Raw genomic sequence first — 22,453 nt, forward strand, 5'->3', positions numbered from 1 at the left:
ACTGTTTTTTGCAACCATCAATCACATTGTACTACTTTCTCCTGGGGAAAAAAAAATAGAGGGCCTCTAGTTGCTTCTATTTAAAATTCTGGTTTGCTGTCTCATTTGTTATGTCTGAATTCTAGCTCAACTGAGACACTGATATTTGGATGTGTACTTTTTAATTAGTCAATTTCTTTTTTTGTTCATCACATTTGCTTCCTCAGATTGCATTAAAATATATCCAATTTTCACTAATTGCTTTGTTTGACCACCAGAAATAATATGTGTGTGTCTGTGTGTGTGTATTTTGAGCTATTTTACTCTTTTTTCTTTTTATGTTCTAGTATTCTGATACTTCAGTGGTATGACATTTCTCATATTAATGCCTTTTTTTTTTTTAATCTGCGCTCAGTCGTTACCGACTCTGCAGTGACTGCTTGGATGAGTCCTTGCAGTTTTCAAGGCAAGTGTTTCGGAAGTGGTTTATCAGAACCTCCTTCCTAGAGCAGAGCCCAGCTGGCGCGCGCAGGAGGCGGGGTTTCCATTGCTTTGCGCCTACTTTGCAGATATTCTGATAACTTTAATTTACTTAATGTTTGTTGCCATATTGTATTCACTGAATTTCTAAATTGACTTCAATATCAATAATATAAAACACATTATTACAGCATATCCTTAATCTTTCCTTTTGGTCCAATGATATCTAGTTTCTTACCTTGGAATAACTAGCATTTTTAATTTATCCATGGATTTAGTTCTGTTCTCTTATTTTCCAGTATTTGATTAGTGACTATTGTGTTTCTTCGACCATTATGGAAACTCTGCAGCAGGGGAGCTTCCTATAGGTGGCCTCAAATTTACTTATAATTCCAGTATTTGCCTACAGTGACTACCTTTGACCTGTCAACTGTATCAAGAGATTTCAAGTCTTTTTGGTAGTTTTCTGCAGGATTGTAGTGTACATTTTGTGAGTTAGAATGTCTCCATAGCTGTTCAGTACATTGGAGATATAGGTCGGGCATTATCTTTGGCTTCTGTTTATACAGTTTTCAGACACTGCATACTAACTCATATTGCATGAAATGCATACTTTTCTCCTTCAGTTCTTATAATTAAATAGTCGTTCAGTCTCAGAAGTTTGAGTTTGATAGATACTTAATTATTTAATTATAACTGTGTAACTGAAAACTGTATACAGGTAGTCCTTGGTTAATAACCCCAATAGGAACTGTAAAACTGGTTGTTAAATGGGGTGGTCATTAAGTGAGTCACCATGTGGCCAGACCCGATTTTACAACCATTTTTACAATGGCTATTAAGCAAATCACCACAGTCGTTAAGCGAATCATGTGGTCATTAAGCAAATTGTGATGTTAAGTGAATCCAGCTTCCCCAGTGGACTTTTTTGCTGGAATTCACTTTGCTGGAATTCACCCAGAGTTCCCCCATCGGGGGGAGATGGGCGGGTGAGAAATTTAATAAATAAATAAATGACCACATGGTTTGCTTAATGACCACATTCACTTAATGACTGCAGTGATTTGCTTAATGACTTGTAAAAATGGTCACAAATTGCGATCATGTGACTGCAGGGGTGGTGCAATGGTTTGTGACGGTTGTAAATACAAGTCATAAAGCACTTTTTCCAAGGCCGTCGTAACTTTGAACTGTTGTTGAAGGAACAGTCATTAAGTGAGGACTACCTGTATTTATTTGGGTAGATTCACTGCCTGAAGCAACAATATTAACAAGTATTTCTATTTCATACAGCCAGTGCTAGAGTGTTCCAGCTGGGATTTGTGGTTTTTCTGTATTTTCTCTCTTCATCTCAGAGGTAGCCAACCTTTGTTGTTGTTTAGTCGTTAAGTCGTGTCCGACTATTCATGACCCCATGAACCATATTGCGCCAGGCCTTCCTGTTCTTCACTGCCTCCCTGAGTTTGCTCAATTTCATGCTCATTGCTTCAGTGATGCTATCTAACCATCTCATCCTCTGCTGTCCTCTTCTCCTTTTGCCTTCAATCTTTCCCAGCATCAGGGTCTTCTCCAAAGAGATCTCTCTTCACATTAGGTGACCAAAGTATCTGAGCTTGAGCTTCATTATCGATCCTTCCAATGAGCAATCAGGGTTGATTTCCTTTAAGATTGACTGGTTTGACCTCCTAGCAGTCCAGGGGACTCTCAAGAGTCTTCTCCAGCACCACAGTTCAAAGGCATCAATTCTTCGGCGCTCAGCCTTCTTTATGGTCCAGCTCTCACAGCCATACATTACTACTGGAAAAACCATAGCTTTGACTATGCGGATCTTTGTCGGCAAGGTGACGTCTCTGCTTTTTAATATGCTATCTAGGTTTGCCATAGCTTTCCTCCCAAGGAGCAAGCGTCTTTTAATTTCATGGCTGCAGTCTCCGTCTGCGGTGATCTTGGAGCCCAAATAAATGAAGTCTGTTACTGCTTCCATTTCTACCCCTTCTATTTGCCAGGAATTGATGGGTCCAGATGCCATGATCTTAGTTTTTTTAATGTTGAGTTTCAAGCCAGCTTTCGTACTCTCCTCTTTCACCCTCATCAAGAGGCTCTTTAGTTCTTCTTCACTTTCTGCCATTAGGGTGGTATCGTCTGCATATCTGAGGTTGTTGATGATTCTCCCTGCAATCTTAATTCCGACTTGTGATTCTTCCAGCCTGGCATTTCTCATGATGTACTCTGCATATAGATTAAATAAGCAGGGTGACAGTATACAGCCTTGTCGTACACCTTTCCCTATTTTGAACCATTCGGTTGTTCCATGACCGGTTCTAACTGTTGCTTCTTGGCCCGCATACAGATTTCTCAGGAGACAGGTAAGGTGGTCTGGTACTCCCATCTCTTTAAGAATTTGCCACAGTTTGTTGTGATCCACACAATCAAAGGCTTTTGCATAGTAAGTGAAGCAGAAGTAGATATTTTTCTGGAACTCTCGTGCTTTCTCCATGATCCAGCGAATGTTGGCGATTTGATCTCTAGTTCCTCTGCCTCTTCGAAACCCAGCTTGTACATCCAGTAGTTCTCGGTTCATGTATTGCTGAAGCCTAGCTTGTAGGATTTTGAGCATAACCTTGCTAGCATGTGAAATGAGTGCAATTGTGCGATTCTTTGGCATTGCCCTTCTTTGGAATAGGAATGTAAACTGACCTTTTCCAATCCCGTGGCCACTGTTGCGTTTTCCAAACTTGCTGGCATATTGAGTGCAGCACTTTAACACCATCGTCTTTTAGTATTTTAAATAACTCAGCTGAAATACTGTCATCTCCACTAGCTTTGTTGTTAGCAATGCTTCCTAAGGCCCACTTGACTTCACTCTCTAGGATGTCTGGCTCAAGGTCAGTGATCACACCAGCGTGGACATCAGGGACATTAAGATCTTTCTTGTATAGTTCTTCTGTGTATTCTTGCCACCTCTTCTTAATCTCTTCTGCTTCTGTTAGGTCCCTGCCTTTTTTGTCCTTTATCATGCCCATCTTTGCACTAAACGTTCCTTTCATATCTCCAATTTTCTTGTAGAGATCTCTAGTCTTCCCCATTCTATTGTTTTCTTCGATTTCTTTGCATTGTTCATTTAAGAAGGCCTTCTTATCTCTCCTTGCTATTCTCTGGAAATCTGCATTCAGTTGCTTATATCTTTCCCTTTCACCCTTGCTTTTCGCATTCCTTCTTTCCACAGCTATTTGTAAAGCCTCATCAGACAGCCATTTTGCTTTCTTGCATTTCTTTTTCTTTGGGATGGTTTTAGTTGCTGCCTCCTGTACAATGTTACGGACCTCTGTCCATAGTTCTTCCGGCACTCTGTCTACCAAATCTAATCCTCTAAATCTATTCATCACCTTCACTGTGTACTCACAAGGAATATGATCTAAGTCATACCTGAGTGGTCTAGTGGTTTTCCCTACATTCTTCAATTTAAGCCTAAATTTTGCAGTAAGAAGCTCATGATCTGAGCCACAGTCAGCTCCCGATCTTGTTTTTGCTGTCTGTATAGAGCTTCTCCATCTTTGGCTGCAAAGTATATAATCAATCTGGTTTCGGTATTGACCATCTGGTGATGTCCATGTGTAGAGTCGTCTCTTGTGTTGTTGGAAAAGCGTGTTTGCTATGACTAGCTTGTTCTCTTGACAGAACTCTATTAGCCTTTGCCCTGCTTCATTTTGTACTCCAAGGCCAAACTTGCCTGTTATTCCGATTACTCCTTGACTTCCTACTTTAGCATTCCAATCCCCTATGATGAAAAGGACATCTTTTTTTGGTGCTAGTTGTAGAAGGTGTTGTAGGTCTTCATAGAACTGGTCAACTGCAGCTTCTTCGGCATCAGTGGTTGGGGCATAGACTTGGATTACTGTGATGTTGAATGGTTTGCCTTGGATACGTACTGAGACCATTCTGTCGTTTTTGAGGTTGTACCCCATTACTGCCTTTCCCACTCTCTTATTGACTATGAGTGCAACTCCATTTCTTCTAAGGGTTTCTTGGCCACAGTAGTAGATATAATGGTCACCTGAATTAAATTCACCCATTCCCGTCCATTTCAATTCGCTGATTCCCAAGATGTCGACGTTCAATCTTGTCATCTCATGTTTGACCACATCCAGCTTGCCTTGGTTCATAGATCTTACATTCTAGGAACCTATATAATATTGTTCTTTACAGCATCGGACCTTCTTTTCACTTCCAGATACATCCACAGCTGAACGTCCTTTCGGCTTTGGCCCAGCCGCTTCACTCTTTCTGGAGCTACTTGGAATTGCCCTCTGCTCTTCCCCAGTAGCATATTGGACACCTTCCGACCTGAGGGGCTCATCTTCCAGCGTCATATCTTTTAGCCTTTTAACATTGTCCATGGGGTTTTCTTGGCAAGGATACTGGAGTGGGTTGCCATTTCCTTCTCCAGTGGACCACATTTTGTCAGAACTCTCTGTCATGACCTGTCCGTCTTGGGTGGCCCTGCACGGTATAGCTCATGGCTTCACTGAGTTACGCAAGCCCCTTCGCCACGACAAGGCAGTGATCCATGAAGGGGGCCGAGCCAACCTTACAAGCCTGTAAAGTTGTAGGGCCACAAGTATGTCATCTTTCAGGCCCGTCTGATGCTGTGCATGCATATGCCATGCCCTTCCCATTCCTATTTTCATTTTTGTGCTACTTTGATGACATCATTAAAATTTTGGATGAATTTCTGTGTTCTGTACTCACCTTTCTGTTGCACACTGTGTTACTTGAAATTTCTCCCCCTTTGATTTTCTTAGGTATCACACTTTGCAGCCATAGGTCATTGTTGGTTTGTCTATGGTGTTAAAGATGTCTTTACTTGCTTTGGCATTTTTCATCAGTTGGAGGATTGGTTTTTTGTGGTTAAAACTGAACTATGCCACTTTTCTTTGTTATGATATTGTAAGCCCTTTGGGGTAGGCCGAGTCAAGAAACAGATGCTGGAGGGATTCCAGGAATGCTGGAACTTGCCCAAGTTTCTCCATGGCCCATATTATACTAAACAGAATCAAGGTGGGGTTATTTTGAGTTTCTCTCTCATGCTTCCGTCAGTCTCTGGACTGTGTAATCTCCTCTCCAAGTCCTTCTTAATGACTTCTTCCTTTTCCCCTTAACAGCTCTCTCATATCTTCCCCAAGGTCAGCTCTAAATCTCTTTATAGATATGTCTTGGTTGATTGTGGCACTTTTTTTTTTTTTTTTGGCAGAAGTGACTTTTTTTGTGTGTAAAAGTTCATAATTTACATGAATATTTTTTAGCAGAATAGCTTAATGTATTAAGCTCAAAAGGTTAGAATAGAGATTTTGATGTATAAACCATCCGTAGGCTATTGGCTTCTGAACAGAAGCATTGTTTGACATACGCAGAACACTATTCACATTCAGTTTTAAGCAGAGCTGGCATTAAAATTCAGCTAATTTGCTTCATGTGACTTCTCAGCTGTGGTTTTTCATTTAAGTCTTTAGCTCCTTTTCTTTTTGGAGTCTTGTTTGACAAAAATCAGATGGTTGACACATTTAACTCTTTGTTCTCTGTCTTAATTATATTTGTACTAATTTCAGGCATGGTTGCATAGATGGAATATAAGAATTTTTTTGCTCTGTTTATAGGTTCAATTTATGGATGACTTGAAGAAAGTTTGGCTTCACATATACAGTTGTTTACAATTTCAAATACAGTTTTTAAAATGTCAAGATAGATAAATAAGAATTCTGAAATAAACTTCTTCAGCCAGATTTAAAAGAAACACATCATATATATGTAAACCATATTAGACAAGAGTTTCTAATCTGGAACTTCTTTTGCTTTCTTCAGAATTTCAAAGAATATTCCAACAACTAAAGATGTTGAACCTTTGCTAGAAATTGATGGTGATATTCGAAATTTTGAAGTATTTTTGTCATCACGAACTCCAGTCCTTATAGCACGAGATGTAAAAACCTTTTTACCATGTACAGTGAATCTTGATCCCAAACTACGAGAAATTATTGCAGGTAATGTATTATCAATTAATTACACAATAAATGATTTTAATATTACTAGCAAAACACTTTTTCTAAGTTCCCAAATTTCACTTAAATGTATCAGAACAAATTTATATGCAATCATTATTTACAATAGGATTTATCTTTCCAATAATTAATGATGTGTTGTTAATTGCTTATAAAATATTATAGCCTTGTTTACTTTCTCTAGTCCATATATCAGTTAGATGTACATTCTTGCAGGTATCTTATATTTTTGGTTGTCTTCTTAGCCCCCATTACTTACTGTTTACTTTGGAGAGATGTGTCAGTTGCTTTGTGAAGCAACTGAGAGCTCACACTTGCAACAGTTCATATAGCCCTAGTAGTTACTATATAAAATCTTACAGTACTGATAATGTAGAAAATGTTTTTTGTAGAGAAATTGATTATGGGTTTTTTTCAAGTAAAACATTCCTCTTAATAATGTCTCTGCATGGTTTTAAATAATAAAACAAAAATCCTTATGTATCTATTTGAAGCTTCTTTGATTTTTGAGTATACATGTTATTTCACTGAGGGATGAGCATCCTTGTCTTCTTTATTGGCTAAACATAGGCAGTGACATTGGAGAATGCTGTATTTTTAGTAATTACAGACCTTTCCACACTTGCATAGTGGGATGTATCCAGAGTTCTGTATAATTGACCTACCCCCCTTGGACTTACTTCCCACCCAACATTCTCCTGTGGACTCGATTACAGAGCTTTCAGAGAGGAGAGATAAATTGTAAGGAGAGACTTCAACTACCTAGGGATTTGTTGGAAAACCAACTTGGCCAAGGCTGCAAGGTCTCCAAAATTCCTCAGTGGTCTTTCTGACTGTTTCATTTTCTAGAAGGTTGAAGAAACAACCAAGGAGATTGGTTGTTGTAGACTTGATCCTAACCATTAAGGAAGAGGTAAAAGCAGTGGGAACACTGAGAGGAAATGGCCGTGTCAGCTTGCAATATAAGATACTGGATCAGGAGGGCCTCCGCACAGTCACTCGTGCCCTGGTCACCTCCGGGTTGGACTACTGTAATGCGCTCTACATGGGGCTACCCTTGAAGAGTATCCAGAAGCTACAGCTGGTACAGAATGCAGCGGCGCAGACAGTTCTTAATGCCCCTAGGAGGGCACGTATAACACCCCTGTTGCGTGAGCTGCATTGGTTGCCAGTTTGTTTCCGGGTCCAATTCAAGGTGTTGGTCATCACCTTTAAAGCCCTTCATGGCATGGGACCAGGTTATATGAGGAACCGCCTCGCCCCGGTCATCTCAGCCCGCCCCACTCGGTCCAGCAGAAGGGGCAGATTGCAGACCCCACCCGTCAAGGAATTTCGATTGGTGGGGTCTAGGCAGAGAGCCTTTTCTGCTGTAGCGCCCGCCCTATGGAACATCTTGCCGCCTGAGGTGCGGTGTGCCCCCTCCCTCATGGCCTTCAGGAAAGAGATCAAATCCTGGCTCTGCCAGAAGGCTTGGGGGCCAGAGGGGGCCCCGCACCTATGGAGATGGCTGGTGGGGTGAGGGATTGTCCCCCCCCAGCATCTTACAGGTTTTTTAGGGCCAATTATAGGAGGTTTTTAGGCCATTTTTTATATATGTTTTTAACTATTTATAATTATGTTTATGTCTGGAGAGTCCTGTGTTTTTTTATTATTATTGTGAGCCGCCCAGAGTCACCCATTGGGGGGAGATGGGTGGCATACAAATTTGAAAAATAAATAAATAAATAAATACCCATGGAATTGGAGCATAGTTGAACATGGACATTCAGTGTCAGGACAGCCAATTTCAACAGAGAAGAGCTAGATGAGATCCCACAGACAGAGATTCTCAGGTCAAAAGGAGCACAGGAGAACTGGGAACACCTCTCAACCAAATACTGGAAGTACAATTTATACCATTCCAGTGAGAAGGAAAAATGGGGAATATTTTAGGAAACCATTGTGGATGCATTGGGAAGTATTTTCTAATTTTAAGAGCTGTTCACCAGTAGAACAGGAAGTGGTGGACTCTTCTTTGCTGGTATTTAAGCAGAGGTTAGATAGCCATCTGACAGGGAAGCTATAGTAGTGGACCCCTCCACTGGGTGGGGCGTTAGACTAAATGTCCTGTGTGATCCTGTCTAACTCTTCCATTCTGTTATTCTGTTCATTGCTTCAAACAAAGCAGTAGTTGTGACCTTGTGCACAGATATTCTGTAGATCTTTTTATAGTTTTTCTTTAAAAATGCTGCAATTCTGGAATTACAAAACTTTCCTAGAATTCTTTACTTCTAATTGAGTCTTATCATATTAACAATATTCTTATGGTTTCTAACAATGAAATAGCTTTTCAAGTGATTTGAATGTTCTGTTATGTTGTAACTGCTGTGATTGGGAATTGTCTTGACTCCTGTAGTTGGGATTATTTCTTTTGAATTCTCTTATCTAAGTTAATACAACAAGAGGGACTGGTTATGGTTTTGACTTGGAGTGGACAGGATGGTATTGGTCTGGATGAAGTTACTGAGTGTAGCAGCAGGCCTTTTAAGGAGCTCAGGGGACAGAGAAGTCATGCTGTTGGAGAAACAGTGACTAGGGAGCAAGCTACAGAAAAAGAAATTTCTATGAGAAGCTTTGGCTTGAATGCTGGACCAGTGCTTCTGCTGGAAGGATGGTGATCGTTGGTAAGCATCTGATTGCCTCTTTGTTTACTTTGAGGCAGCCTCCACACCTAGTCCCATTTTGTGGTTTTGTTTAGTTTGTTCTGATTTATTCTTTACATCCCATCACGCAGTACAGTCTATTTCAGAGAAAGACAAAAAAAAATTGTTTTAACCTCTGAGCAAGTATGTTCTGCTTCATAATGTGATGTCTTGAGTGTTGGTTGAAATGTATTCTTATGGCTTCAAATCATAGTGGCATTATTGGGGGTGGGTCTGTCCATTTGTTATTTTGAAATCCCATGTAATCACTGCCACTCTTTGGGTTAAAGAATCAGAGGAAAGCCCATGGTCTTCTGCCATGATTTCAAGTTATTGTTCCTGCCTGTCTGGTTCTGGTTCTAGGAATCAGTGCCTTACTGTTTTTAGAGAAAACCATAATTTCTCAGGAATTCTATAATTTTGTTTTTGTTTTATATTTTAAAAGTGGAATGCAAGAAATTTGGTTTCAGATTATTTGAATTCGTTCTTTCACTTTGTATTTGTCAGCTGATAGGTTGTAACTGTTCTCATGATTACATTGGTACGTTGAATATTTCAGATGTCCGGGCTGCAAGAGACCAAATTAATATTGCAGCAATTCCATATCCTGCAATGCCTTTACAAGATGCAGCTCCTAGAGCATCATCAGTATTTAGTCAGCCATCATCAGCCTGCTCTTCAACCCATTCTTTTAATGGACCTTTCAATGGAGGAGTTGTATCACCACAGCCTCACAGCAGCTACTACAGTGGAATGACAGGACCTCAGCATCCATTTTATAACAGAGTAAGTAGCAGTTTAAAATTTGCACTGAGTTTTATTTAGTTTGGGTGTCATACCTGGTCAAAAATCCTATACCGTAGCAGAAGAAAGCCAGTGACAATGATAGCCATCTACTGTTTTATTATATGTACTTGGTAAACTATAACCATAGTACATGTATGTGAAGAAATTAATATTTTCATATTGGCAATAGGCAATTAAATGAACCAAAGTTTAAGATCTGCAGGTTTAATTAGCCTGCAGAAAAGAAGTCCTCTTTAACTTAAAGTCAAGCATAGGTTAAAGTAATTATTCAATTGTCCGTGTACATAAGTATGGACTCATGATACTTGTTGAAGTGCCATGAGCTTTCTTAACAGCTCAAAATGTTGCCTATGTAATATATTAAAATATTTAAAAAATGGATTGAACAAAATTATTATTTTGAACAATTCAGCTGCCTGATTCAAATGAATTAGAAATTAACAAGCATGCACACTGTTCATTCATTCTTTTCAAGGTGTAAGCAGTCAGACTAGGAAGTCTCTATGACTTTCTGTTTTATCTGACAACAGTTAAAGGTTTTCATACCTTTTGAACATACAATGTATTAAGTTTCAGATTGTGACATAATATACTTGTTTCTCAGTAACTGGCAATCATCATTTTAATTTCTTTTTGATGAATTGAAGGGCTTCCTGGATTGATTGCTTATTCTCTGAAAGGAAGAATGAAGAGTTGTATGCATGGACAAAAGGTTACTTGTATCTTAACATTTATTGAGATGCAAATTCCATCTTTTTTGTCAGCTTGTATTAACTTCTAATGCAATCTAAATTGTATTTATTTCTAATGCAATCTAAATTAAAGCTGCAGTCCTGTACTCACTTACCTATGAGTAAGACCTATTAAATTCAAGCAGGACTTACTTCTGAGATGATATCAATAGAATCACACTTTTAAATTCAGGTATTTTACTATGTCAGTCCAGATTCAAATAATAATTTTCAAGATAGCTTAATTTTTAAAAGAGTATACCAGATTTGTTGAAATTTTATCTAATGAGGATTGAAATACAGTTCTGAAATTGGTGTAAAAATAAAACACACATTACTGTATGGAGTCACACTTTATAAGAGATCTTGTGAAATGATTCCGAGGTATTTAATCATGGTCTCCTAGTCAGGTTTGCTCCTTGAGATAATGCTACCATTGGAAAGGAACCGAAATGATTTATATTATTATGCTGCTTTTTGGCAGTTCTAAAGTGCGTTAATAGTTCTCCATTGAAGCTATGTACATGTTATCATTCATTACAAAAATGTTTCATTACTTTAATGTTTGTCTGTCATTGAACCTATATGGAACTTTCCTGTTGATTTCAAATGGGGTAATTATTTCACATTTTGATCATTTCAAAATAAGACTGCTTAATTATCCAAGGAACTAAAATTTTATGTTTTACATTTTTAAATTAGTAGCATTTGTTGAATTAAGTTCTTTTGATTTTGTAATGGTCCCTTTTTGTTACATGTTTCTTTCCATAGCCATTCTTTGCCCCATATGTTTACATGCCAAGGTATTACCCTGGCAATTCTCATCTCACCTCCCGTCCATCACTAAAATCGAATTTGTCCAGGGAACAAAGCAATGGTCTAGTAAGTATCTTGTAAAGTAAATGAACATGCTAATTTACATGATAAGATTAGTAAGTAATACAAGAATAGATATGTTTAATCATGGCACATGTATGCCTAAGGCTAAGATGGTACAGTGTATCTTGTTCCACTTTTTAAACATTTGTATATTTAGGTTTCATTTCCTATACTAAAATTGATATATTTCAAACATAAGAAAAATAAAGGATTATTTTTAGGTTAGTGTTAGTAAATTAGTAACTGTAAAGACAAACTGTTGAGTGAACAATTGTATATTATGTTTAAATCAGATAATGGAGTTTATTTCTAGTTTGGTTGAAGCAGAATTTTAATTATGTCAGGTTAAAAATTGAGCCTTATGCACATTTTCATAATTGTGCCATACTTTGGTACATTTAATTTTTTTTTAACAGGAACTTATCTCAGCAGCTTGTCCCTGGCTGGGCTGTGAAGCTAAGCAAGATCAGGCCTGAATAGTACTACTTGGATGGAAGGGTATCACAGAAATGTAGGTTAGACTAGAGATCAGAAATGTCCCAGAAGGAGACAGTGGCAACCTGTAGCCATACTATTGCCAAGGAGGCTGCATTTCCATGAAGTCACCAGGAGTCAAGATGACTCAGAGGAGACTTTTCCTTACCTCCACAGGAACTCATATTGAACCAACTGTTGTTCAAAAAGAAATAAGAAATATTAAAAAAAATAATTAAGGATGATTTTAGGGCAATGTTATACAGAGACTTTTATACTCTGTTTTAAAATTAATCCAAACGAGAGATAATCAACTCAAGGCCTGTGGGCCACAGGTGACATACAGACAGACAGACATGTTACTTTGGGAAGAGATGTTCTTCCTAACATGGACATGACATTATGCTCACATGTCCCCCCTCTTTTCCCTCACCTATTTATAGACAAATAGTGGTTTGCACAAAACATGGTTTCTCCCATTCAGATGTAATAGCAAGTTGTGGTTTATTGTTAAACTAAAAAGTTAAATGGGGAATTGACATGAACATAGGAAAGAGGGAGAAGAAGAGAAAATACAAGCAAATAGAGTAATAGTGCAGGGTTGCTTCTAGGCCAGTTTAGCTCTTCTGTTCTTAACCCTGTTTTCAAAACAGTCTCTGTAGGGAATGATACATTCTTTGATACCTCTTCATCCATTGTTCTTTATTTTACTTTTATTTGTGTGTGTGTGTGTGTGTGTGTGTGTGTCATCATTTTGTCCAAGTCATAATGGTTTGTTGTTGTTGTTAGGATGTTATCAAGGAGGATGTTGATGAGTGGCTTCCTACACCCACAGACCCCTCAATGGTAAAAGAGTAGTCATGTGGTGTGGAACTTTAGCATCTCAATAATGCTAAATAATAAACAATAATGAGTTTGCTTTAATTATAACTGCAGTTCACTAACTCTGCATCAGTGGCTTGATGGGCAAATAGTATAGATGAAGACTAATAAGCATAGTTTGTGAATGAATCAGCTAATATCCTGCTTATAAAATTTATTATTTGCATTTTCCATGCTACCCTTCAATAGTCTGTCAAGGAAAGCATTTTTTAGTAACAAAGTGGTTACAACTTCATTAGTAGGGTTTTTTTGGGTCATGAAAAGTATTTGATATATCTAGGTTTATTTTATCAAACAATTTGTATACTACTGAACTTCTAACACTCTGGGCAGTTTACAGTTACCATGACATACCATCATACTGTAAAGTAAAAGTTATTAGCTATTCAGTTCTGCAGAAGTGACTGGCTGATGACTTCTCTAAATGATTTGGTCAAATAAAACTTGTGCTTTTTCAGCTACACCGGGGCATGAAGTTGCTGCAGTTGACAAGCCATAAAGCTGGTTACAGGACAGTTGTAATGATGGAATATACCTCTGCTGAGCCTGCCAGAAGGCTGGCTTCACATGTTAATATTATTGTCACCCGTGGTATCCAAATGTTTTCATAGGTTATATTAAACATGAGTTTTATTTCCCATATGTCCATCTTTTCTATAAGTATTAATTTGAAATCTGGTCTATGTAGCTATTTGTAACTACATTCTTGGCATTACCTGCAAAGATCATTGACCATCCTTTTATTGGTTTTAGCCTGTGTTCTGCAACAGCTTTTTTTTTAACATGATTTTGATTTTATATTTATACATTAAATATTTCTGTTGTAAAAAGAAAGTCCTCTTTTATTACTTTCCAAACACTTCAGAGAAAATGATGATTATATCCTGCTGTGATCCCCCTCCATCATGCTCACTGCAATGCAGATGATGAGTCTCTGTAGGATTGTTAGCTAATATGTTTCAGAGACATATCCTAGTCTGTATCCCCCCGGCTTGCTTACTGTTCAGTTGACAGCAGGTTTCTCTTCTTGGGCCATGTTTGGTACAGTTCATAGGTTGCTGCATTTCTAGAGCTCTTATGCAAAAGGCAAGAATATGGCCTAATTTAATAACAAAAAATGGGGGGGTTATTATGCTTTAGGGTTGAGGAATCCACTATAATACTGCATTTGAATAGATTTGTATCTGTACAGTACAGTACAAAACTATAGTGACATATAGTTTTATTGCTATAACATAAGACAGTTTATTTCTATTGAGAATGGGTCCATTTCATAGATGAGCTCATAATGCTAATAGAAATATACTATGAATTATATTCTTTAATTTTTTTTAACCAAGTTATCAACACATTTGGTGTAAGCTTTATTGTTCCAACTGATAATTTGAGAAAATGTGAGAAATCTCATGTTTCTGCTTTTTGAAGGGGGCATGGAAGCTAATTAAACTTGTAGGGTATTATCAGTGGGTTTTTGAATGTATACAGGAAATAGATTTAAAATAACCTTGAATATGTGCTTTATCAAAGTTCTACTTGCAGCAAATCCTAGATTCCTTTGTTTATACAAAACCACGATACTTTATCAATGTTGATAACAGGAAACTGGAATAAATCAAATTTATTAAATATGCTTCTGCTGCATTTTCTCATTAGAAAAAGAACATTGGTATCTAATTTATTATCAAAATAAGTGGAAGGAAAACATAAATTAAGGTAGGAATGCCTAAAATGTCGGCACTGTGTGAAAGTAAAGCATTTATTCTATATTAGAAATGGAATATTTTTCAAGTAGAAGTATAATACAAATAGACTTGGTATTATTTTTTGGCTTATTATCATTGTGCATGTAACAAGCAAAAACCATTTTGTTGTCATAAGTCCTGCAGAAATTATTCTTTGAAATAATGAGCTAAGTCACTAGATTGCAGTCGTTGAGTAATGTTGTTCTAAGTAAGAAAACTCATTGCCTCCTTCAAGTAAGATGCCGTTGGTGCATGAACTCTCCAATACAAGCTATCCTGATAATTAAGAGTAATGGGAAAGGCATAGCTGCTCTGAAAGACTGTGCTACCTGAATTGCAGTTCAGGCTTGCGATATGAAGTCAGGCCATTTTAAATGTATATTTAACATGAAAAGTTTAACATTTCTTGGAACCATGAATTTTACTATATTTATCTGAAAGTTACTGAATTTAAAATGACCTCCCTCACAAAAGGAAAAACAGACAGATAGATATACAGGTAGTCCTCGCTTAACGACCCCAATTGGGACTGGATTTTTGGTGGCTAAGTGATGCAATCATTAAGCAAATCATCACAGGACCACTTTGCTTAGCGACTGCAATCCCAGCACTCCTGGCTGCTGTCATTAAGTGAGAATTGGGGGTTGTTAAGTGGACAGAGTCCCAGGTAAGGAGCGCCGGGGTGCCTCGGGGGGGCACATGATCAAAATTCGGGCACTTGGCAGCCCACCCACACTTACGACTACAGGGGTGCTGCAGCTCCACCCACCTATCTCCCCCCAATTTATGCCCTTTTGGCTGCCCTGCACAGTGGCACTCGGTGGAGGCAGTGCTGAGGCTGGGCTGAATTTGAGACCCAAGGCCTTCAGCCATCTCAGCCAGCTGCCACTGCCCCCAGGCCTTGACTTCAGCCCCAGCGCTGCCACTGCCACTGAGAAATGCCACCCCAAGCCCCACACTGCTGGTCTTCGCCACCTCATGCCATTACCCAAGTTGCCCCTCTCGTTCCTTACCCAAGCTGTGCATCCCATACCTTCCTCAAGCCACGCATCCCATTCCTTCCCCAACCCGCACCTCTCATTCCTTCCGCAAGCCATGCCTGCCATTCCTTCCCCAAGTCGCGCCTGTCATTCCTTCCCCAAGCCATGCATCCCATACCTTCTGCAAGCCAGCACCCCTCTCTCGCAATCCTTCAGAAATCTTCTGGTCTTCCCCAGGTCTCGCGAGAATGGGATGCCAGCTTCCAGAAGGAACGAGAGGCTCTGGCTTGGGGAAGGGATGCCGGCTTGCAGAAGGTATGGGATGAGCAGTTCGGGGAAGGAACGTTAGGCGCGGCTTGGGAAGGAACAACAGACACTGCTTGGGGAAGATAAGCATTGGTGTGAAGGCCAGCGGTGTGGGGCTTGAGGCAGCGTTTCTCAGCAGCAGCAGCAGCACTGGGGCTGAAATCAAGGCCTGGGGGCAGTGGCAGCTGGCTGAGACTGCTGAAGGCCTCGGGCCTCTACTTCATTCCCAGCCAGTGTTGCCACTGCTGAATGCTGCTGTGCAGGGCGGCCAAAAGGGCATAGATGGGAGGAGATAGGCAGGTGGGAGGAGTTGCAGCACCCCTGTGGTCCTAAGTGCGGACAGGCTGCCAAGCACCTGAATTTTGATCACATGACCGGGGCGCTGCAACAGCCGTATCTTTGGGCATGGGTCATAAGTCCATATTTTCAGCACTGTCGTAATTTTGAATGGTCACTGAATGAATAGTCATTAAGTGAGAACTACCTGTAGATACACAATAAAAATTGTGTTCATTGCCCAACTTTCGACTTTGTCAAAATAAGTTGCCAAATTCAGCAGAAACCAATCCTGGAATGAAGGACTTGCACATGTACGTACGTGTATATGCACCAGCCAGAAGCCCTATTCTAAAAAACAGGGTCAGGGCAAAAAAGAAATTGAATTTATTTGAATTTATAACAAAACATTACAATTAATTGCCTGTAAAATAAATTTTAGATAGGTTCTTTATTACGGTCAATGACCAGTCCATAAAACATGTTGCCTGTAAAATAAAATGCCCCATTTATAAAATTACTTGGTTCTCTATTAGCATATTTCAGTCATTCCCACACAGAGGGGAAACATGCATTACCTCCTCTTTGTTAGCGTTAGGAAGTGAAGGAAAGAGAAAGTAATGCAAGAGGAAGTACTGCGCTGGATGCCAATGTGGTAATGAGAAGAGGTGATTGGAGGGAACCTGTTTTAGGGATGTAATGGTATGTGGGAACGACCTTGGCAGACAGGGTGAAGAGATGCAGAGCCAAGGAAACGGTCAGATAAAAGGCAAGTTAGTCTGCAGCAGGAATGTGGGAGGGGAAAAGTGGCTCAGAAGGGATCTTCCTTAGTTTCTTGGGCTATAAAACATATCGGGGGGGGGGGAGGAAATGTTCTTTCAAACTTACAAGATTGATATTAGCTTGCGAGGTAGACCAGACAGGAAACATGGCCAGATGAGCTAATTCTACTTTATTGTAAGGTTACATTAACAGAATCTTGTAAGTCTGAAAGTACATTTCTTGAAGTATGAGGATGTACTCATAGATACTCTTTGAGGATCTAGTTATATACTTCTTGGAATTATTCAGGGTATTTTAATTAAAATATATTTGTTTTTCAGCAGGTGCTTTTTACCACTTGAAAGAGGAAATCTAAATAACTAGCCTAGCTTATTTTTTATAAGTACCGCCTTACACTTTATGTTAAGTTGTGCCCTTTTTTGTTTTTGTTTTGAAGCTGTGTAAAACTGGGTTAAAAAGACAAAGACAGGTACAGCAACTTTCTACGTAATGGTCACATGTTTTTATATTATCATGATGGAATGTCATGCTGGCTGTCTACACTAATGCACTTTGGGGGGGCGTGCTGTCTGTATCCTGCTTCTTAGATTTTGCATGGCAAATACTTAGCAGAATTCTACTCTCTCAGCATATTTGCGAAACACTAGCTGAAAAAGGAATGTTTGTATGATTGTAACTCTTGTTACCTCTAAGATCCACTTCCACTGCATTTTACTGCTTTTGTTTTTTTAAATGCTCTGGATTCCACTGAATCTCTGTCATTGTGTGTGTGTGTACATATGTGTACACACACACACACACACACATGCAAACACACTTGGAATTTTTTAAAAGTAAATTTTCCAGTTATCTTACATTGCATGAGGAAATTATTTTTGTCAGTTGTTATTAGCATCAGTATTCTGTTTTATATTTTCTTTTTTTTCTTTTTTTCTTACATGGTATAAATATTAGTGTGGTTAGAATACAGTTGAAAGCACAAAAACAGAATTCTAGATATGTTTGAAAAACATAGATGTGTGCAAAATGTTTGAAATTTGAAGTGTTTCAAGTTCAAAATTGAATGTTTTGACAATTTTCAAATTGACATGAGTTTGAAACAGCTGCTTTGCCTCTTTCAGACATCAAAAATGATGGAAACAGCCTGCTTTCAACTTAAAACAACTGTTTTAGACCAGAAGCAGGGCATTTCAAATCTGAAACAATTCAAATTAGATACACTCCTTAACAGAGATATAATTTGGACTTTATTTAATGTAGTTGTGCTAATACATCTAGCTTTATGAATGAATGCCTTATAAAAATAATGACTTCTGTAAAAAAACAAAGAAACTTTTTGAAATTGTGAACTGTATAGGTTGATTATGCAGGCCAGGTTGATTTCTGCTGCTACATATTGACCAATACATGTGGAAATCCTATAGCCTGTCCCTGTTTAACACACATGTGGAAGAGTTTTCTTTTATTCCATTGAAGTAGAACTTTATAAATGTCCAAATTAAAGCTGCCTGTCCATTGAAAACCATCTCCCCAAAGAGGAGATTTTAATTCCAAAACTTAGTATTAGTGGCATGTTCAGCCTTCTTTCTCCATCTGATGAGATTACCAATGCAAATAGACTGTGAAAAACGTATAGTATTTGACTATTAAAAAAACTGTTTTGTTAATGCTGCATTGATGATAACATGCATGAAACTGTCAACTTACTTTTAAATAAATAGTTATCTAGAGAATTGTAAATAATAATTGATATATGTTGCTCCTCGTGTTTTTGGAATTTGAAGTGATAAATGCAAAATCTTGTAGAATTATATTTTGGAATAGTATCCTAGAACCTAAAGTATATAGAAGTGGGCCACATTAGCCAGGCATTCTTGTTTTATGTCAATATACCCTTCAGCTTCTGAGAATCTTGAGCTTCATTATGGTTGAACAAGCATTTGTAGTAGTGCCCCCCCTTCTGCTTTTCTTTATCTCTTACTTGACTCAGACAGAGTTGTACACCATTCTTCACACTTTTTTCTAGATCCTGTTTTTGGTACTATAAGGTCAATTTCAATTACTTTGGGTCTTCAGTGAAATCTGCCAACTACTCTTGAAAATCAGATGCATATAACAGTCCCAAGAATGCATTCAGAGAAAATATGGGGTATCTGAGAATACAGTTTTCCCAGTAACAGCTTTTTATTCAAAATATTGAAAGGATTTATGAGTTCATGAGAGCAATAAGTTGGTTGTAAGTCAAAGGCTATTCTTTAATACTACTCTCCTTTAAAAGACTTTGTTTATTTGGAATATAGAGATGCATTTTAATAATGATCTCATATCAGGCAATCCCAGCCTGCCAGACTTTAGTGCTAAGTTTTTGAACATTTATTTTCCGTGCATATTGATGCACGATGAAAAACATTACATGCAGAATAAAAATATCTATAAGCTCTTATATGGCATTATTGCTGTATTGGATGTCTAAACAGAGTTGATACCCCTTCCCCTTTTTAATTCACTCAAATGTATGCTGATTAAGCCAATATCTGATTCCAGGAGTTGCTTCATTTTTATTATACTCTAAAACTGTCAGGAACTTCTGAGACAAGCTTACATATATTAAACCTAGCCCATGTTTATTTTCCTTTTGGTCAGTGTGCTCCATCCACTAGACTCTGCTGTGCATGAAGAAGTAGATATTGAAAGTGTAGAATACGTTGCAGAGGACATCAAGATTTCCTCAGTCTTTATGCTAGGAGTTATTTATTAAAAAAAACTTTTTCCATCTTGTGAGAACCTTCAGTGAAAGTCCTTGCTTGTGACATTATATCATGGTATATACTTCAATCAGTGGGTCACCTGATGGTATGTCAGTATTCTCAGTTCCTGATACTGGTAGTAGTGACTCAAAACACTAGGTGTTGTTTGTGTTTGCAAAGAAATCATAATAAGCATTTAAACATATTGCATATTGCGCTTCTGCTTTGCATAGGGGACAATCCCTGGATCAGGAGCATCCCATGTGCCTTTGAGCTCCATGAGTGTGGATGCTGTGTGTGAGAAACTGAAACAAATAGAAGGACTAGATCAGACTATGCTGGCTCAGTATTCTGCAACTATAAAGAAGGTACGTTTCTGCATGCATAGACAATTTATCTTCTCTTTGGTCTGTAAAAATCTACCGTTGGAGAATAAAAAATGGGAAATTATCTCTGTAATTAGATTGGATATGCAGAGAATATATTAAACCATGTTTTTGTTTTACTGCCAAAATACCATTAATGAATAAAGTATAAAGATATAGAAGGATCAATCATATTTAAAATAAAGTATGTGTTAATGTGGCTCTTGGTAAGATTTTTTTTTTTAGTGCTTAGTGTAGTAGTACTGTCCCTTTTGGGAAGGGTTTTTCTTTTTTTTGTAAGGATGATCCTGAGAGGTAGCGTTTGAAAATATGCAAATCTTGGCAGTAGACTTGATGTTCTAAATGAAGAATGAACACTTTCAATGATTAAAATGAATATTTGGAAGAGTGGGGTAGAATATTTGCATCACCACACTGCCCACTAAAGGTTGCAGTGTATAGTGTGAGGATGCAAAGCGGGCAGGGCCTGAATTTTCCTTTTGGTGAGGGATTTCACCAGTTTCATATTGAAACTGATACGTCTTTCTTACGGTTTTTATTGTGTTTCTTGCCTCAAAATGGTGGGAAACCAGGCCATTTGTTTTTAACTGTTGTGATCAGAGGAATGTTTTGGGTTGTTCTTTTATGTCCTAAACAGTCTGATTTGACTTTCTAAAAACACTGATAAGACTGTTCTTAAAACAGCTTGTAATCTTACAGTCTTCTTTAGCCTGCAGGCTCATTTGTATAACAGACAGTTTGTATCCATCTCCCAACAAAATGTACACTGCAGGAGGAATGAATGTTTCCTCCTCCTGTAGTCCCTCTCCCGGTTCCCAAATCAGTTGAAACCTGCAATTTGAAATTTCATCTCTGAAACCTCAGTCAAGCTCCTCCTAAAAAAAAACACAACTTTAATTCAATTTGGCCTTTATTTAATCTGACACTTTTAGGAAAAAAATACTTCTGCTGTATCTGTGCTGTCAATTTGTAAGTCAGTTTTGAAGAGACTCACAAGAAGACTGGGTATTACTCATGAAATAAACATATAATATAGAAACTTCCTAAAATTCATTATGATTATAATAAATATATAATATATCCTAAAGTTTATTATGATGATATTTTCCTTTGAAATATAATCCTGATTTCTGTTTTGATGTAACTAATGTACATTTTTAATAATCCTCCCTTTTTCTTTTACTCCGTAATTGAATTATGACTTGTTTCTTTTATTAGAAATACTTAAAATTTCATTCTTTAGTCTCTAAACCACAATAACACACACCATCCCTGTAATATTATAGATGCATGTGTACATTAATTTGTTTTGAAATGTTTAAAGTTTACTGTTTTATTACCTCCTGTAAATGATACCTATGTTGTGCTTCTAAAATTTGTTTAGGCTAATATAAACGGTCGTGTATTAGCACAGTGTAACATTGATGAACTAAAGCGTGAGATGAACATGAATTTTGGGGACTGGCATCTTTTCAAGAGTGCAGTAAGACTTATTATTACTTAATAATTTAATATTAGTATTACATAATTACAAATATCTGTTGGTGGGACTTATATTCACCACTTCTGTATATATTTCCTTTGAAGCATATTGTACTTAGTTTCAGTGAAGTTTAATGTCATGTTATTTGCATAAAATTTCATCCCAAGTATGGTTTACTTCACCTTACCTCATTTTTGTTAATAATGTATACACAATTTTATTGACATAGTTTCATATATAAAGTGGTAGTACCCTGCCTGGAAACATTGCTTTCCATCAGGCTGGAGTCCTTGTATAGTTGTTTCTTTCAGTCCATTAGCAGGAATATAAGATTAGGTAAGAAATAAGAAATATTTATTAAGGAACTGTTGTTTGTGCAACCTATGTGATTGGTTAAATATGCTTTTAAACCATTCAGTTGTATTAAATATTCAAGATTAGGCCTTGCATAAATATGTGTTTTCGGTTGCCTCGTGTGAAATTTGTATACAAATACAAGATAAGATCCAAGGAGCTCCTTGTACATACATCTGTGTATGCTTTAAAACAGTGTTTCCCAACTTGACTGCTAGCTTGATACGTAGACTTCAATTGCCTGAATTCCCCAATCAGCGTAGCCATTGCTGGGAGTTGAAATTTTCAAGGTTGGGAAGCACTGCTTTTAAAGCTCTATTATTTCTCCTAATGCCACCAATTATGTTGTAGAACAAACTTTCTGTTGTGTCTTCAAGTTTCTAGATTATCAGGGGTGAGTCATGTGAAGCCCCAATGTTGTCACAGA

General features: G+C 37.9%; 1 protein-coding gene across 4 annotated transcripts in view; it reads left to right on the top strand.

The window, feature by feature from the left end:
- Positions 1-22,453, top strand: part of KIDINS220 (kinase D interacting substrate 220) — a 75,457-nt gene that overhangs the window by 49,972 nt on the left and 3,032 nt on the right. Inside the window, exons 23-29 of one of the 4 annotated variants that reach the window (XM_088136470.1) lie at positions 6,319-6,497; positions 9,756-9,982; positions 11,506-11,616; positions 12,877-12,933; positions 17,493-17,525; positions 20,037-20,171; positions 21,574-21,672. In XM_088136470.1, the coding sequence (XP_087992596.1) occupies positions 6,319-6,497; positions 9,756-9,982; positions 11,506-11,616; positions 12,877-12,933; positions 17,493-17,525; positions 20,037-20,171; positions 21,574-21,672 (841 nt within the window). The remainder of the gene's footprint in view (positions 1-6,318; positions 6,498-9,755; positions 9,983-11,505; positions 11,617-12,876; positions 12,934-17,492; positions 17,526-20,036; positions 20,172-21,573; positions 21,673-22,453) is intronic. The other 3 variants (XM_088136459.1, XM_088136462.1, XM_088136465.1) reach the window with 3 other exon arrangements.

Source organism: Python bivittatus, unplaced genomic scaffold, assembly GCF_059951505.1.
Source record: "Python bivittatus isolate LINGU-HERP-01145 unplaced genomic scaffold, Pbiv_v1 ctg000020_np1212, whole genome shotgun sequence".
Taxonomy (NCBI): Eukaryota; Metazoa; Chordata; class Lepidosauria; order Squamata; family Pythonidae; genus Python; species Python bivittatus.